The sequence below is a fragment of the Calypte anna genome, chromosome 3, assembly GCF_003957555.1.
Source record: "Calypte anna isolate BGI_N300 chromosome 3, bCalAnn1_v1.p, whole genome shotgun sequence".
Taxonomy (NCBI): Eukaryota; Metazoa; Chordata; class Aves; order Apodiformes; family Trochilidae; genus Calypte; species Calypte anna.
The window spans coordinates 64,086,684-64,104,680 of NC_044246.1; the positions used below are offsets into that span (position 1 = coordinate 64,086,684).

The 17,997-nt window shown below is 36.5% G+C and overlaps 1 protein-coding gene across 1 annotated transcript in view; it reads left to right on the top strand.

Moving 5' to 3' along the window:
- The window catches only part of TRDN (triadin), a 140,873-nt gene that overhangs the window by 65,210 nt on the left and 57,666 nt on the right, over positions 1-17,997 (top strand). Inside the window, exons 7-9 of the mRNA XM_030447551.1 lie at positions 8,422-8,481; positions 9,813-10,004; positions 14,755-14,814. Coding sequence (XP_030303411.1) covers positions 8,422-8,481; positions 9,813-10,004; positions 14,755-14,814 — 312 coding nt within the window. The remainder of the gene's footprint in view (positions 1-8,421; positions 8,482-9,812; positions 10,005-14,754; positions 14,815-17,997) is intronic.

Here is a 17,997-nt window from a genome sequence, read left to right on the forward strand (position 1 = left end):
ACTGTTGGTTTCTTTTTTTTCCAAACCATTTAATAGGAAAATGGTATGAAGAAATTAGAATATTAAAAAACAAAACAAAAGTCTTCCTTACACAGGTAATATATTCTTTATCTGAAAACGAGCTTTCTGATTGCCAGTCTGTTTTGCATAGCTCAGCTATATTTTTTGGTGTACAGACTACAAGGCCTTTTGCCTGATGTGGAGAAGCTCATGCTCCCTGCCATTGATCATCACAGAGCTATTGTTTGCAAAACTGTATTACTGCCCCTGATAACACACTGGCTCAAAGTTTTTGTACAAAACTATCCCCCATCTTACACAAATGTGAGGTGTTAGAGCATGCTAAGAGTTTCTGCAAAAAATATTCAGTCTAAATTCTATACAGTATAGGGGGAACCTGCTTTTACTTGGAATGTTTCTAGATGTCCTAAAGTAATTGAATGACTTACTATCTATAATTCATTCAGTAATATCTTGCTGGTACTGCTGAGTGCTTTGCAGCTTGGTTTCTGTCCACATTGTTTACAGATGTGAAAAATCTCCCTTCAGTCACTTTGCATTGCACTGCTAATTGTAATCAAAAATAATTTACCTGCCATGACTGGAAATGTATTTGGATAATGCAAATGAGGCAAGCCATCATGAAATTACTGAGTGTTTGGAATTATTTTTTCTTAAAGACATTGACTTTTTTTTAATGAGAAAATATTTAACCAACAAAAAATCGCTTACGCCTTTGTGAAATGACATTGACTGTAAAGATGATGTATGCACATTACTGTGCTTGTGTATAAAGCTTACAGTTGTCTTCTAATCAGACTTGTATTTTCTGTGGTTTAACTATTGACAGAAACTTGTGTATTGAAAAGAAAATATTTTTTTCCCTGAATTTACAAAACACCAGTCTTTAACTAGTAGAAGGAACATTTTTGTCTATCTAAATCATTAGGATGTGGAATATAGCCAAGTCCAAAAACATAATCTGAAATTTGGGTGGGCAATAGATTCTGTAAGGACTCATGTTTGCCTGCTTTTAGCAAGCTGTGTAATTGGTTATGTTCTGAACAGCTGCTCTTCCTGAAGTTACACTCTGATTAAAAGAGGCGTTTTCTTGTTAATCCATCCTGTGGCTGAAGTAATGGCTAAAAATAAAGAAAAAAGAGCATGGAAAGCAATATGGAAGATGGGTTTTGTTAATAATAGAAACCAATGCTGTCAAGGGCTGAAAATAATTTCCTCTCTCAGAAATCTTAGAGTTAAGGTGCTTGTGTAATAGGATAAAAAGAGATCTCACAGATTAGGTTGAGGTTACTGAATAATGACTTATTCTGCAGGAATATGGTCTAACATCTGAAAGCTTATTCAAGGAAAAATATTCCTCTTGGACTTGGAATTAAATATTGACATTGAGAAGGTCTAGACATCATCTAATGCCTGAGACTCAGAAATAAAATCCATTATATGATTTAAAAAATATTTTCCCTTGACCACTTTTGTGAAATAAGTCTACATAATACCTCTTCATTACAGACCTATTGTATTGTGTTTTTTTTTATTATTATTTCTAGTAATTCATAAAGACAAACCTGAAAAACAAGAAAAAGTTGAGAAGAAGGAACCTGAAAGGGGTATGTATCAGTATTTGATGTTCTGTGTCTTTCTACCAGTGATTCAAAACAATCTAATCAATTAACTCTGAGACCCTTCTTGTTAATCCCAATTATGTTTAAGGCTGGAGAAGGTGTTATGAAAGCTATCTGGAAGGAAAATGAGGATGAAGCACTTTGAATTTATAACTGTTCAAAAAGGCTAAAATTATATTCAGATACTAATGAATAATTTTTTACTGTATGTAAAAAGATATTTAAAATACTATATATAAAAACATAAGTTACTATGCATAACTTATGTAAAAGATGCCCAGAGCATAATAGGTGCCTTTTTTTTTAATTCTTCTTTACTAAATACAAGCATAATATTTGCTGCATAGTATTTGTTGTATAATATTTGGGGATACTTCTGATCAAAACATAATGAGCAGATTATAACGTAGAGGGCACAATCCCTGGAGACATTCTGCTTCCGATGTGTGCGTCTGAAAAAAATTTTCCCCAGATCCATGTCAGAGATGTTTGGGAGAGCATGTTAGAGAGGGTTTACTAATTTGCTGGTGGTTCATCCCAACAGCAAATTACAGATCTACTGGTTGTAGGAGTCAGTATCAGGATGCCTCTTCTCCCATGGCTCATGAGTTACCCTTGAGCTCCATGAACAACCATCTAGTTTGCCTCTTGTGAGGGACTTTTTGGCAAAATGGAATTTTCTTGGAACAGTCTTACTTGTCAAAACACCTTAAGCCTTCTGAGAACATGTCCTTTACCTAAAAATACAACTAATGAAGTCTCAGGCTGGAGGAAAAGACTCCTTCTGGAAGAACAAATAGTCCTATGTTCATAATAAATCACTCAAAGAAGAGATGACTCTCTATCCAGGCGTGAGTCATTAACTGCAGACCAAGAACATGAGTCTCACAACACAAGTAAATGTGTACCTTCCTGAAACCCGAGCTTGACTGGGCCTTTCTACTGGTCTCTGATTGGAGCTTTTCCATTTTATATAAATAATTCAAAATACAAGGAGTTAGCAAGACTAACTCTAGAGATTAATGGCAGGCACATAAGTTCAGGCTTCTGACAGGATTAATATTTATTACTTGAAAATGAAATGGTGGTAGCAAGAGAAATTTTATTCTGAGATTTTGAAAAATGACAGAGCAAAGACTATACTGTTCCATATTAAAAACATCAATGTCTCATTAAGACTTCTCCTATTATTTTGTGGAAAACTAGGGAAATTCTTCAATTCAATCACAAGAGAACAATATTTAATGCTTTTTGAAGTTTCTTAGAACAGGAAAAATTATCCCAGCCAAGCTCATAGAGGCAAAGAAGAAGAAGAATTTTTATACTGCCTGAAGTAACAATTACACCTACTAAAACTCTATCTACCTAACTGGATTTTATCTGAAAGTGAATGCATTACTTAGGTTTGCTTAGTGAACTATTGCTACAGTTGCAACTAAAACACTGTTGAGTATAGAGATTCTCTGTATTCAGTAATAAGAAACAGCACTTTCAAAATGCACATTATATTTAAAACTATACAGGTATGGTTACCTGTCCTTCATTGTAGTGTGTCTGGGAGACTCCGAAGTTTCACTGCATCCCTGCATTTTAGCTGCTGATTTTCTACCTTAAATCCCTTCCTTTTTTAAGGTTTAGATAACAGAGAGAGTAAATAACTTGTTCTGATTTCTAATCAACTTCTGTTATGAAGTTTAGGAAAGTTATCTAATGACAGAGAGAATAATTAGATGTGTCTCAGTTGCTTAGAATAGACTCGGTCAGCTATGTCAGGAACTCATTCTCATGTATTTCATCACTATATTGCTAAAAATGTGAGAGCTTGAATATTCTCAACCTTTCTTATGCTTACACTTGGATAAGGAAATCACAGTACAATAAAATAACTTCTTTATTTTCTTATGTTTGAAAAAAAGGGAAATTTACTAAACTGGGGTGAGATCTCCACAGGAGTTTGAGTTAAAGCTAGCTAGCAGCTTTAAAGCTGATTTTTTGGAAGTGCTCTAAACTCTACATGCTTATTTCCCACTGTTTGGAAAACTTATGTGCCAAATCTTAGAAAAGAGAGGAGAAAATGTTATGTGAATATGTCAATAGCATAATACATTTTCCACTGTATTAGTTTTTATTTTGTGCACAGTGGACATCTAATTATGGCTCTGAGACTGTCATTGCCAGGGACTGATCCCAGCCAGTGTCCATTATTAGCTATCTGTGTCCATTGCTAGTTATCCACATCCATTACTGGTTATCCATTTCAAGCCAGCTGGCAAGTGACAGATGTGTCATTTGTGCATGTGATACTCTTATGCTGCAGGACTGATCCCAGGGTTTTCACAGGTCTCTACCTGATTCCAGGGTGATGGGGTTGCCCAGGTGATGTCCTCCTTCTAGTGCAGGCAGCAGCATCTACTGTGCCTTAGTCCCTGACAGTTTTCTGAAAATCTTGCCTCAGGAATGGATAGACACTTGCAAGCAATGGTGTTACTCCTAGTGAAAATGCTGTTTTGTCTCCTTTTGTCTTCTAAATACTTTAGAAGAAGTATTTTTGATTCTTAGGCTTTTCCACGGTTCTTGGTGTGTTTAGCTCTTTTTTTTTTTTTTTTTTTTCCCTCTCTATCTCCTTTAACACATATGAACGTATTTCTTCCTTCCTAGTGTCTCAGAAGGAAAAACTGGAAAGTCAAGAAAAGCCTGAAAAAAAGGAAAGGCATGCAGGTAATTATTTAACAGCAGAGCATTTTGAAGTACCCTAGAACTAACTGTCTCCTAAATTTCTATTTATGAATCCCCTTTTTTTTAGGGGGGGAGAAAAAATACTATAAAAATCTATTGACAAAAGTCATGGGTTTATATAAAGTTTTGCAGACATATAGACTGAGTAGCATTTTATATTCCTTTTGCATGCTTGTTGGATGTTTAAGGAAGTGAGATATTTTATGCTCTGGATCCCAGTGATCTCTGAGTATTTCCAACACTCACAGCAAGTATGGTTGCTAAGAGAATATGATCATCCAGGAAAATCACCTGATAGCCTGTAAACAGAAGTAATGAGGCAGACCATGTGGAAAAAAACGTTTCAAATACATTTTTTTTATACAATATGTAGGGCTGTTGCACATGCATTGAATAAGGCAGGACTAATTCTTTACAGTAGCTACCTGCAATAAGTAGGTATCTACTGCTATATCTTCCACAATTCTTTTGAAACACCAACATAAAGCTGGAGAGTACATAACAATGCTCATGCATGCATTTTTAAGTTCTAAATGTACATTCACATTCTGGAGTCAAACAGGCAGCTGGGTGTTTTCAGAAGCCTGGTGCCTGCAGGGTACCTAAGAAGCTATGACCACATACAAGTATCAGTTCTACATGTCTGGAGAAGTTGCTGTATGAACATAAAACACAAAAATTAGCAAATCAGAACCCACAAAGAAGAATATTCCAGACCACTCAGTGACTATGGCCCAGCTCAGGTCTGTTATGAAACCAGATCCAGAAATCTAGTCTCTGAAGTGTACTTTATTTCAATTTGTGAAGTGGAAATTAAAAGCAAACAAAAAGCCCCAAAAAGCATTAGTTATAATGCCATTGTGATTAGATTTGTAATTAATTATAGTGTTTAATCATTCATAGTTGGAAAGACTGTTGTTTGTTATGTGAAGTTCAGAAAATCCTTCAAAAATTAATCAAAGTAATAAACAAGATAGCTCAATAATAAACCAAAATAAGCTAATAGCAATGTAAACAAAACAAAATAAAGCATAAACAACAGAAATAAACATGACTCTTCTTGGCTACCTTCTTTCATGGGATTACAGTTCTGCTAGAAAGGCCATTCCTCCCCCAGCTGATGGCAGAGACCTCAGGGATGGTAGGCAAGTTTTCAAAAGTTCATATTTGTTTTGGCATCAGCAGCAAACAGCAACAGCTGAATTGACCTTTCTGGTTCTTTGCCTGGAGAGCTATGGTGCCTACTTGTGTTTTTTGATTATTTTTTCTCCATTTTCTCTTTTGAATGCAACATTTCTCTTTTTTTAAATACCTACTATCTTGTTAATTATTTCCAGATATTCACAAAGAGAAACCTGAAAAGTCAGAAAAACGTGAAAAGAAAGCACCTGCTAAAGGTAATGCAGATTATTATTAGATACTGTACAACTGCAGATTTTTAGTGCTTAGATAGTTTGACAGAGTGTGGAGATGAATATTTAAAGTATAAAAATCTTTTAGACTCCTCTAGCATTTTTGGGTGTTACCACTGTTTCTTGAGTAGGACTTCATTGGCCACTGAATGAAGTCTTACTCAACACATATTTCTTGCTCAATTTTCTTGTTTTGATGCATGGGGTTAATTATGAATCATTCTTCTGCATCTAAAGGAACAATCCTATGAGTATTATATTTGCATTCCTTGATGTCTTATCCTCCACATGGGATTGAGTAAATTTGTCTGCAAAGAAGCCCTCCTCTTGTGTATCAGTTCTCTATCTAGTGCAGACCTAATGCAAGAACTCTGTCTGAGTCTTCCAACATATAAATATAAAATTGCCTTTATCTTTTTTGCAATAACATTGTCATTTCAGTAAATGATTTCTATTGTCTTCCATGACAGAAGTGGCTTTGGTTTAAATTTACATATCTATTCATCATGGTATAATATATTCTGAAGCAATATCATAGATGAAAAGTTATTTCAGTATTATTTTGACTGATAATTCCATCTTTAGCAGAGACTTGGACAGGGGGATTTAAACATCCAGTTTTCTTGCCCTGATATTTATTATTGCTTAGCATTGCTAGTTTTTTTCCTTTTTGGAAACCAGATATTTATATAATGATGTTAGGTTTCAATTTTTATCTCTTCCCACTTTTACTTAATTAACTCTTTAAAAAATACTATGCGATGTAGCTTAAAATTAGTCTGTTATTGCATTCAGATCAACTTGATGATGATGAGGCACAAGTCAAATAGGTTTAGTTTGGATCTGTTCATAGAAATATATACACAAACCAGTGTTTATTGGATTCAACTGTACTCTAAGGAGAAATGTGAAAGCAAAAACTGGGAGTAAAGAAAATGAAAAAGTGGAATGTAGACATAAAGCCTTAAAGTCTTAGATAGATAGTCATTGTTCTGCTGCTCTTTAAAAGGGATATTTGGTCATTTTTTCTTGGAATGTATAACTTGAAAATGGAGGCTTTTTTTTATAAAGTGAAATTACAATGAAGAAATTCAGAGAAAGTAAATGCTCATGGTGTGTATATTTGAAAAGCAAATAACTTCCAACAGTCACTGAGATATTCCTAATGAGCAGCCAGGCTGTTTACCCATTTATCTTCTGTCAGCTAACCAAATAATCACTAAGAGCTTTAATGTGTTTATCGGCAGCCATGACTTCAGTCACTGGCTGGAAACTTTTATGAATAATTTGGCCACCTTGTAGCTGGGGAGATTTTCTCCTGCAGGCTGACATATAGACATGCTGCCCTCTCTTGAGTAGTTCCCAGGCCATGCCATGGCAGGACAGGGTGCACTAAGGCACTCGTTGCCTTTGCTGCTCCTTAAGGTACATTTCTGCCAGCAGCTTGCTGAGATATCAGTTGTGAGGCTCACCTCCCTTTTGCCTAAATCCTGCAAGAAACTGCATCAGCTGCCAGCAGTTCTAGGAGGCCATTGCAAGCACTTGCAGACCCTAGAAAGTGAGGATGATTGGTCCAGGCCAATGTCAGGGGGCAGGTTTACTGAAATTTCAGGTGCTGACTTCCCTCAGCCACTGGTATCTGCAATTCAGTAGTTCTGCTTGGAAACCTTCTCACTGATCCAATTATGAACTGGCCTGCCTGACACCAGTCTTTCAGCTTGTGGAAGTGGTGTAGAGAGAAACTGAAATCAAAACTTCTTGGGCAGGCACATAGAATCAGTGCATAAAAGTGACCCTTACAAATAGATTTTTCTCTACATTCAATGAAAAGACTTAGGGGTATTTTTTTCAGCTCCTGTTAGAGGCTCCAGAAAGCCTCAGTGATATAAATGCTGTTTAAACACATCATCTTTGAAACAGCTATATGAAAAAAAAAGGAAGAACAAGTCTAAATATCAATCATGGCTCATATAGGCAGCAATTTCAGACTGTAATTCAGTTAGAGAGGATGTTGCTATTATGTAGTTATCACTTGAAAGAAGCGTAATTAATTCTCAAGGCTGTTTTGTCACGGCACTGTGTCTGGATGGCAACCAAGAGAGGAAAGATAGAAGTCTCTGCATAAAATTTTGACAGCTTTTCTGGGACGAAGCAGAGTCTGTGTTTACATAGTGTATCCTGCACAGACATGAACTCAAGTCGAGCTGGGCTCTGAAGTGAGCACCAGCCTTGTGGCTATGTCTGTGTGACTGTGAGCCCAAGCTAAGAAATCCTCTTTCTGTAAGACAAATGAAGCCACACAGCTGCTCCTTGGCCGGAGCACAAGAAGAGCAAACCAGCTCTGGAGCTTGGAGCTTGAGGAGAGCGAGTTTGAGTCATCTGAAACATGCAGGATAAACATTCCCTTCAAAGCTTCAGACCGGGGTGACTGCCTTATCTTCTTAAGCTTGCTGAGTCCCTACAGATAATTTGAAGCTTTTTAACCCAGTATATGAACCTGGGAAAAAGAAGCAGGCATCATGAAAAAATGTAAAACTTATTTGGATGTTGTTGTGTTTTAGCAATATTTTCTTGTTCTTTGTGAGGTTTTGTTTTTTTTTTCCCTAACGTACAATTGTACTTCTTTCTAGTAATCCAAAAAGACAAACCTGAAAAACATGACAAAACTGAAAAGAAGCCTTCTCCCAAAGGTATTTATTTATTTACACTACATTTTCATACCAGAATTTACATTAAATTTCATAAACTTTATTGTATTAGAGAAGAAAACATAATGCATATGAAAAATCAGCTACATGATCCTTCAATGAAATTCAAATATAATTTGAATTAAATGTCTCGAGAACACACAGGGTATTTTTCTGTGCGTGGTCTGTTTGAAAACTGGTTTAAAAATGAGAATTAAATTTATGAACCACCTTTCCCTAAAAAACGGAGGCCTGCCTTTAGGTGGTCTGACATATATATACATTTCCACTGCAACTAATTAAGGAAATTCTTTATTCATTACCCAGAAATATTTTGTCATATGGCTTTGTTTGTAAATTACAATTGCACTTATATAAATATCCATATTCTGGTTTAGAATAGGTAGAACTATTGAGGTTTTTTTATTGATAAAATCAGTGAAGTCAGCCCAGTGGCTTATCAGAAAAAGAAGTACAGGGCCTTACAGGAGACATGGATTTTGTAGCATTCAAGTTTTTCCTCAAAGATGGAGACCTTCAGAGCTATGAAAAAACCCCAAACCAAAAGTGTCAAAATTACAGTAAACAGATTTGTTTAAACCATATTCAACAGCATTTTGAACTGCTGTTGGATTTTCCACTAAAGCAGATGAGAAACACACATATTGCCAGCACCCATGTCTCAGGTAAGAGAAGTCTGCTGATACATATGAGCAGAGGAAGTAGCCCTGGTCTCACCAACCTCTGTGTACCTTCAGCCACTGGTATCTGCAATTCAGTAATTCTCCTTGGAAACCTTCTCACTGATGCACTGATCCAATTATGAATTGGCCTGCTTGACACCAGTCTTTCAGCTTGTGGAACTGATGTAGAGAGAGACTGAAACCAAAACTTCTTGGGCAGGCACATAGAATCAGTGCACAAAAGTGACCCTTACCAATAGCCACACTTTAAATCTACTATTTTTACAGCTTACAGCAGAGTTTAGCCCTCAGATTTAGTCTGAGAGTACCTTCCATATTTGTTTGCTTCATGATCAACATTTTTCACCATAGTGTATATCATAAAAGCTAGTATAGCATGTTTAGAAAATCTGAATATTGTTCACCATAGCCTACTACAGTATCAATGAAAGATTTGGTACATGTCTGAAGACAAGAAGTGTTTGCATCTCATGTTTCTGTCTGTGTGTCTGGCTTGGGGTTATTATACCTTTCATCAGACCCCAGCAAGGTGTTAATCATGAAGAAAAAATCATCAATAATAGCACAAGATTTAAAAAAAGGTACCGAGGGAAAGAATTTCACTGAGAGTTTATTCTGTATTTCCTGCAGAGGAGAAGAAAGTAAAGAGCACGAAAGTGGAAGCAAAAGCTAAAAAGGAAGTGAAGGATGGAAAAGAAGAAGCAAAGACTGAGAAGGCCAAGCAAGCAGAGACTAAAACAACAGAAGTTGGGCTAATAAAGGCCAAAACGAAAGTTAAGGAGGAGAAAGCTCTTCAGACTATAACTAAATCGGAAAAGAAAGGTAAACAAAACCAGGAGGAAACAGATGAAGACCTTAAAAAGGTACTAGGGAAGAAGCAGAGAGAATGAAGTTAAAGCTGGCAAGGACAGAAGTCCACCCATGAAAATAAAAATGCAGTAAAAGTAAATTCCAGATTAATCTCAGACTGCTAGGAGGAGACTATTGAGAATAAAATAAAATTAAACTAGATAAACAGAATGTTCTAACTCTGTCATGGCTAAATATTCATTTTAGTTGAAATCCTTCTTTAACAAGGACCAATTTCTCTTTTTATAGGCTGGAGTCTTCATGAATTTGCTCATTAGTGTATTATGCAGTGCCTTGCTAGTAAAATTATTTGGGGGAATGCAGACTGTCCAGTGATTTCTTGAGAATCATGTTTTCTCTGTATATCTGCATATGTACTCAGCAACAATAAGGAAATTAGCAGCAGAGTAAAGGGAATTTAATAATTTTTATTACATCAGATTATATGTGTCATTTTCTGTGTCAATGTATTGTATGATTTAATGACATGCCTGTCTGACCTAATTTGATGTGAACAGCTTCCAAAGCTTCTCCTTTAAAGGAAAGTAATATTACCTTGCTGAAAGGAAAAAAATTAAATGATAAAGCAAAGAATCAACATACATCAACGCAAATAGGAGATGTTAAATGCATGCTCCTCTTTGTCAGAGCCAGCGTTGATTGTTCCACTTCCAATGTCCACTGACTGGTTCAATGATTTCCCCATGGCTATTCCATGGTGTTAGGTACAATTTTGTATGAGTGAAGGTGGCAGAACTTGCCTCTCTGTATGAAGTGCCACACTGCAGGCAGAGGATTATTCTGACATTAGTAGAAGCATCTCAGCATTGCATGGCACACCTAATCTGATCCTTTCATCTGGTAACCAAAGATAAATCATTATGCCTGAAGATCAAAGCAGCCTCTCCTGGATATGTGGCTGGGTAGATTTTCACTGAATTTCAGAGCCATCAGCTTTAGACCTATTAAGACTTGCCTAAAACTTTTCTAGAAAACTGAGAGATTTTGAGACATAACCTCCTTTTTGACATGCACAGCGTGATGGATCAGTGTTTTTTAACATTTATTTCATTTCTAGATTATTTTGGGTTTTGCTTGAAAGAGTGGAGCCTTTGAGCTCTGCTCGTGAGCTCCACTCATGAGGCATAAAATCAAGGTAGCATCTTTCATGCTGATTGCAGTGACCAAGTGGAAAATTCAGCAAATTGCTGATCTCCTCTGGGGAGGTGCAAATCTCTCTCAGTTTCTATTTGCTGTGACAGAGCTTCAGTGCACAGTGTGATCCATTCCATACTGTCAGGATAAGGCTCTCAAAAAAGCAATGGTGTGCAGATGAGGCACTTTACTCTCTGACAGCAAAATATTTTAAGTAAGTAGAGGTCAAAGATTACAGAGAGCAGTAGAGAGTGGTGGGGTTTTTATTTGTTTCGCTGTGGTTTGTTTTTTTTCTCCCTTCCTTTATCAGATAAATATCAGTAAAATGACCCATCTTAATATCAAACATTTACAGACTACTTTGTAAGTCTGTTTTATAACGTGATCCCAGAGGTTGTGCACTAAACTGTGGCAGGTGAAAGTGGGAATGAGCCTCTAGAATGGAGGAAGGAAGGAAAGAGTTTCTAAAACTGCTCTTATCTCTGGACACAGGGCTACACATACTCAGTAAAACCTGCCTTTTCTACTTTCATCCTTCCCAGCTGCATGATCACAGAAAATTCAGTTCTGTATTTCAGTCCCACTGTGACCCAAGATGAATATAATTTTGAAGTCAATATGGTTTTGCCGAAATTTCCTGATCCTTCAGTCCTTACTTTTTCTTGCTCAGGGGATTAATTCTGCCAGCATTTCTGTAAGAATGTAAAAAATATAACTGTAATCACAGAAGGGTTGTTATGATGTCCCTGCTGCTGCATCATTCCTTACTCAAATTAACATTTAAAAAGATAGGTTGTCTTCTAGGCTAAATCATATGAGATCCAATTACAAAATATCTGTGACTGTTTTAATCAACAAGAATCTAGTCACAAACTTTGACAAGATTTATTAGTACTCAACTGAAAATCTGTGCCACTGTTACAGAGTTATAAGGTGACAATTAGGGAGAGTGAAATTTTCTTTTAAGCAGGAGATTTTAAATTAACATGAATTTTTAGCCATGAAGAGGTGTTTGGAAAATTGTATTCACTTAAAATTCCTTAGGTTTCAGTCTTTGCTGATGGATTAAATCCCATGAGCTTCTACTAGATATTACTGTGCACCTTATTATTTCATATACAGTAGGAATTCTATTTTTGTAATTCAGAATTAAACATTCTGCCATAATTTTTTTTTATTAATCCCAGTTTTCAGGGGTTGAGTTACTAAAAGATACTATGAGAAGATTAGTATAAAATCTTTCTTCTCATGTGAAACAAAGAATAAAGTTTTGGGTTGTTTTTTTTAATATTTATTCAATTTATATTTCAAAAAATAATCAAAAAAAAGAAACCAAAAAAATACAACCCCACAAACGAAACTAAACAGAAACTAAACCAGCTCAGACACTCAATTTATTTTATTCCTGGTCTATATTTCTGTGTTTGTAAAATGGATTATTTTAATATCAGTGAAATGGTGTGAGCCATGGGGCCCTCAGGCTATATCTATATCATAACAAAAACAGAACCATCAGGGTATTGTGCTCTGTCCTGCAACTGTCTATACGTGTTCCCTGACACAGTTTTGTCCCATGCCATATAGAAGTCTTCCATACAATCCTCCAAAACTATTCAGGGGTTATTCCCAATGAGCAGCAGGAATGAAAGCAGCTTTTTTGGGCAAAGTATTGATAAGGAGAACTCAGCTTTGTGGGCAAGAGCTGTGCCCTGCTGTCTGCTTTCTGGGGCAAAGATTTGGCATTGGTCCACTTGGATTATTAATACAGAATGACTCACTGAGGTCCTGTTTTCAAGTGTCTTGATGTTAGTGCAAACACTTTGATGACTTCAGTGGCTTTAGATGAGAGTGTACATTTGTGCATACTTCTTTTCTCACACGTGTGCTGCTGCTTTTTTTCAGAAAATTAGCACGTAGATTTAGGGCAGGTACTGCAGCCAAATTCTTCAGATTCTCTAAGGATGGAATCCAAAACTGGAGCCAGCCAGAATGATAAATTTGAATTCCTAAATAGAAAAGTAGAAACTATTATGAATAGTCATTAAAGGTTTTAAAAGCAACTGTTTGTAGCCACAGAATCATGTCCATCCTGAAATGCCTGCCCCAGATTCTACAATAGTGACTAGTATTGCCCACTCCATCTCAGTAACAGAGCATAGACTCCTAGTGACCAATAGAAACAATTAGATATTAGATGGTCTTGCAAACACTTTCCTAATTTCTATAAATGCATGGGAAACTGGGACTTGAAAGTTGCAATCCTTCCCCCAAGGGCAATCACTAAATGCCTCAGCATCAATTAGTACCGATGCTCAGAGAACTATGTAAAAAGGTAAATACTGTGAGTGTTATGTACTAGTGCCCCCCATTTTGCATTTATATAAAACATTTACACCATTTTAAAAATTGAAAGCATTTCAGTCTGCATAATTTTGTTTTGAGGTTGGCAAAGAGTAAGTGGTTTTGTTGGTGAGTAGGAAAGAACAGGAGGTGGAGAGAGGAGAAAATGTTACTTCTGTAGAACACGAATTGTGCTAGAACAGTTAAGGACAGATGGATGAAAATTATCAACTCAAGCACATTTGGGAGCTAACTTAGCTAACCAGACATACAGTTTAGTCTTCAACATTAACTTTCAAAGCTAATGTCCCTTAGAGTGTAGTGGTGCAATGTGTTTTTTTTCTGTTCACCTGGAGAGTCCAGGAATAATATTGCAATTATTTTGCACGCAGTCACAACTGGTAACTTTTCTTCACAATTCTTTATGTTAGAAAATTTTGTTAAGCTCTTCAGCTCTGTTTATGTATAGGAGAAATCAACAGATAATCAACATTTCTGAAATCAGTGTTTCATTTAGAAACAGAAGCCGTAATTTTGAATAGCATAATTTTAATATATATATCCAGATTCAATATATACATAGCCAGATTCAATATATACACATTTATATATATATATAGTTGTAAAGATCAGTGTTTGGAAAATAGTTTTGTGGTAAAACAATAAAATTCTGTGTTAAATCTCATTGCTACAAGAGTGTAAGTACACAGAGTTCTCCTTATATTCCCATTCACTCAATGTACATATTGATTATACTTTAAAAATAATATTAAAAAGTATTGTGATTCAAAAATTAATTCAACTTTCTTGTATCATCTGGTTGCTACTGTTTGAATCGGATCCTCAAGGACAAGGAAAAGTCTTTGGGACCTGTGGCCAGGCAGTAGTTTGCACAGTACACGTGCAGAGGGTCCTGCAGCAAAACCAAGGCTGTGCAGTGCTGATCTGGGGCATGTGCTGGGCCCTGCCAGTCCTGAGGAAGATCTGGTAGCTCTGGGGCACTGGTAGCTCAGATATTCTTGGCCAGGAGTCTTGAATTAGATCTGGCCAAAAAATTGTCTTTCTGAACATGTGAATTATTTGAAAGCCGGGAAAAACCCTCAAAATATAAGTAAGGCTATCCCTGAAATGTGTCTTTGCACTGACAGGTTTTATCTTCACTGTTAAATACCAAGAACATTTAAAATTTACTTTCTTCTTTACTTTTTTTCCCTTTCTGCTCTGTTAGATCAATATGCATTCTGTCGCTATGTGATTGACATGTTTGCGCAAGGGGATTTTTATCCAGGTACTTTCCTACATCGTTGAACTCTGTTCTAATATTCTTCTGTTTTCCCAAGAGTTTTTGCTCCTTTATGTATTAAAAGTGTGTTTTGTATTGTTGAAAGGTCTCACAAGTGCAACATAGAGTGTGCAAATAATTTTAATAAAGCATATGAGCTAATGGCTTTATTATTAAAGCTTTTAATTTTCTATCTGCAATGCATGAATTAAAATTCAGATTATATTAAAAGTAGAGTCAATGGAAGGCTGTAGAAATTGCTGAAGGTTTCTGTGCTTTTTTTGGGCTGAGATGCAAGAGGAAGGAGCTTATTGTTAATAGCTTATTGGGTTTTTCCCCCTCAAATAGCAAACCATAACCCCAAAATGCTTCAAAAATAGAACTGCCTTGTTGCTACCTTAGCTGATCCATCCCTCTGTGCTTTATTTTCTCATTTATTTTTCTCATTGGTTGTTTGTTCTAACACATTTATTTCATACTTAGCCAAAAAAAAAAAAAACAAAGTTTGACCAATTGATGACAAGTGACCATCATGTCACAATATTAAGTGCACCTATAGTGACCATATTTAATGGATGCTCTTCTGAAATCCAGTGCAACAGGACATCTTATGGAGAGGTTGAAATCTTAGGCGTGTTAAGCAACGATATTTGTGAAAAGAGTCAAGGATAGAATATTTGAGTCTTACTTAGCCATACAAGCTTCGTGTAGTGAGTTTTTTGGTCAAGAAGCTCTCCACTGGTACCTCTCTAAGGTGGATATGTTCTCCTATCTCTGCCTTGTGGCTTAGGTCCTCTCTTGACATTCTCAGGTCCAATCTGAGATGGAGATAGCTGACAGAGACTAAAAATGGGGGAGGACACATGCTTGAGAAGAAGAATGAACAAGATTGGAATTCTGGTGCCAGCTTGAGGACACAATTCACAAAGCAGCTTAAATCATCTGATTTGTAGGTGAAAAGAAAAGGGACACCCCCTTGACTTAGGGTCCCCAAAAAGTCCATCAATGGCTCCATCTGTAAGACAGTTGCCTTTTGACCTGCTGAGTCATTTATCAACATCTGAAGTTAAATGCTGTGAATGATTTTTGTGATGGATCCTGATACATTTTTTGTGGGAGGTAAAACAAAGCATTGCCTTCAAAACAAGCTTTAGTCAACCCTCAGGATATGAAAGGAAATGATGAAATATCCAGACTCTGAGAAACAAGGTAAATGTCAGGTATGCCCAGCTCTGTGCTCTTTATTAAAGTCTTTGAAGAGAGTTCCACCAAACACTGCCTGGTTGGTGTTCATTGCTGCCTTTCTCAGGCAACCTGCTCATTTCACACTGGCATTTGTGAACTGGAATGTTAGTGTAATTCATTTTCTTGAAGAGATAAATGTAGGGAAAGCACCAGAGCTCTAAGTTCCTTTAATAGCCCTAATATCCAGTTAGCTTCAAAATCTGTATTATTTGATCCTTTACATATTTTATGGTATATCTGGTTTATATATTTTATGGTAAATCACATTATCTAAACAAAGAGATCTGAGTGCAATTCATCTAAGGAATTTAATTACAGTCACACTGATGGTGCAGTACTTTCAAAATAGGAATCATTTCCTGTCCCGACGTTGCCATTTGTGAAGAAGAAAAAACACATTTTTTTGCCATAGGAAATTCCTTCACAGTATATTGGTTTTCTGTAGGATTGTTTACACAAAATATAAACTTCTGCCTTTTTGAGTTTATAAGAGCAGAGTGTCACTCATTAGATTACTTAGGCACAATATATGTTAGCAGTAACAATGTCATTTAGGTGTTTTTTACAGTATTTTTGTAATATTTGTAGCACTGACATCTCATATTCATTACTGGCAACATGAGAGTAGTTCAGGTTTATATTTTTCATGCAAGAACCTTGTAGTGGAATGAGGCAACCAGGTGCCACTAATTACCAGGCAGTGGGCATGACCTTGTGTTAAGCCCACCTGTGCCTGATTAGGGCAGGCCCCCACTGCGCATGAGCAGGATTAGGGGGCCAATAAAAGGTGAGGCTTGAAGCACAGGCTCAGCTCAGTCTTGAGCAAGCCAGCAGAGAGGTCAGTGGAATCTGGAGCAGTAGCACTGAGCCAGGCTAACCAGTCCTGAGGGCTATAGGCTCAGAGCAGTATTTGTGAGTCTCTGCTGGAACACCTGTTTGGACCTTGGAGTGCCGTTACCTAAAAGAGGTTCGTCTTGCTACAGAACTTATAGCAAAGTAGACCATGTAAGATGGCATTTTATAGTGATCAAACAACTAGAACTCAGGTCCTTGGGTTTAATTATTTAGGTACACATTTTTAAATATATCAATTCATAAATTTTGACAGTTGCCTTCAATCTTTTGATGGTCAGCTACTGGTCTTGTGCTGATTTTAAGAAATGAGGCTGAAATATTGCTCATTTATGCAATGTTTTCTCATGTTACTGCAGTCTTAGCTTTAAAAAAAATGGAAGAAATGTATGTAAACTGCGCCAAGTGAATTCATTTGAATCATAGAAGAGAGAATTCTTGCTAAACTGCTTCATGAAGCATTAGATGGTTTTCTTGTTCCTCTGGCCAGCATTTCTCCCTGATGCGGACTAGTTTCATGCAGATGCTCCTTTAAATCACAATAATTATATTGACATTATTTAAGTTCTGAGATTTCTGTTTCACTTCAAATAGAAGAAAAGTATTTGAGGTTCTCAGCCCTTTACAATAATTATCAGTGTAGTTTTAGCCATGAACTTAAATGGGTTTTCCTAAACCACATGTCTGTCTCATGAATGTCATGACTGGAACAGTGACCTGCCATGGATTCTACTGAGATATTTATAGATATCCCTCTTGAGCCCTCCTGGAGGCAGTAAAAAAAAAAATCTTTTACTGGTTTTCTCTGATGAGGTACAGAGCTTGAGACTGCTGAACTACCTTTCCTCCAAAGGATAGATTTTCTGATCTTATTTATCCCTGGACTACAGTTTCTCAGACAAGTACTGGCAGTACTGTTTCAGCAGTACTGACCAAATTGCCCTGACCAAATTTCTCGGTACTCCTTTTGGCTGCCTATAAATGAAGAATTAATATGCTTTTCTTACAGAGCTACTTTTCCAAGTTTTACTTCTAAAACTTTAAAACCTGAAGATAAAAGGGTTTTTGTTTGTTTTCGGGGTGTTTGTTTGT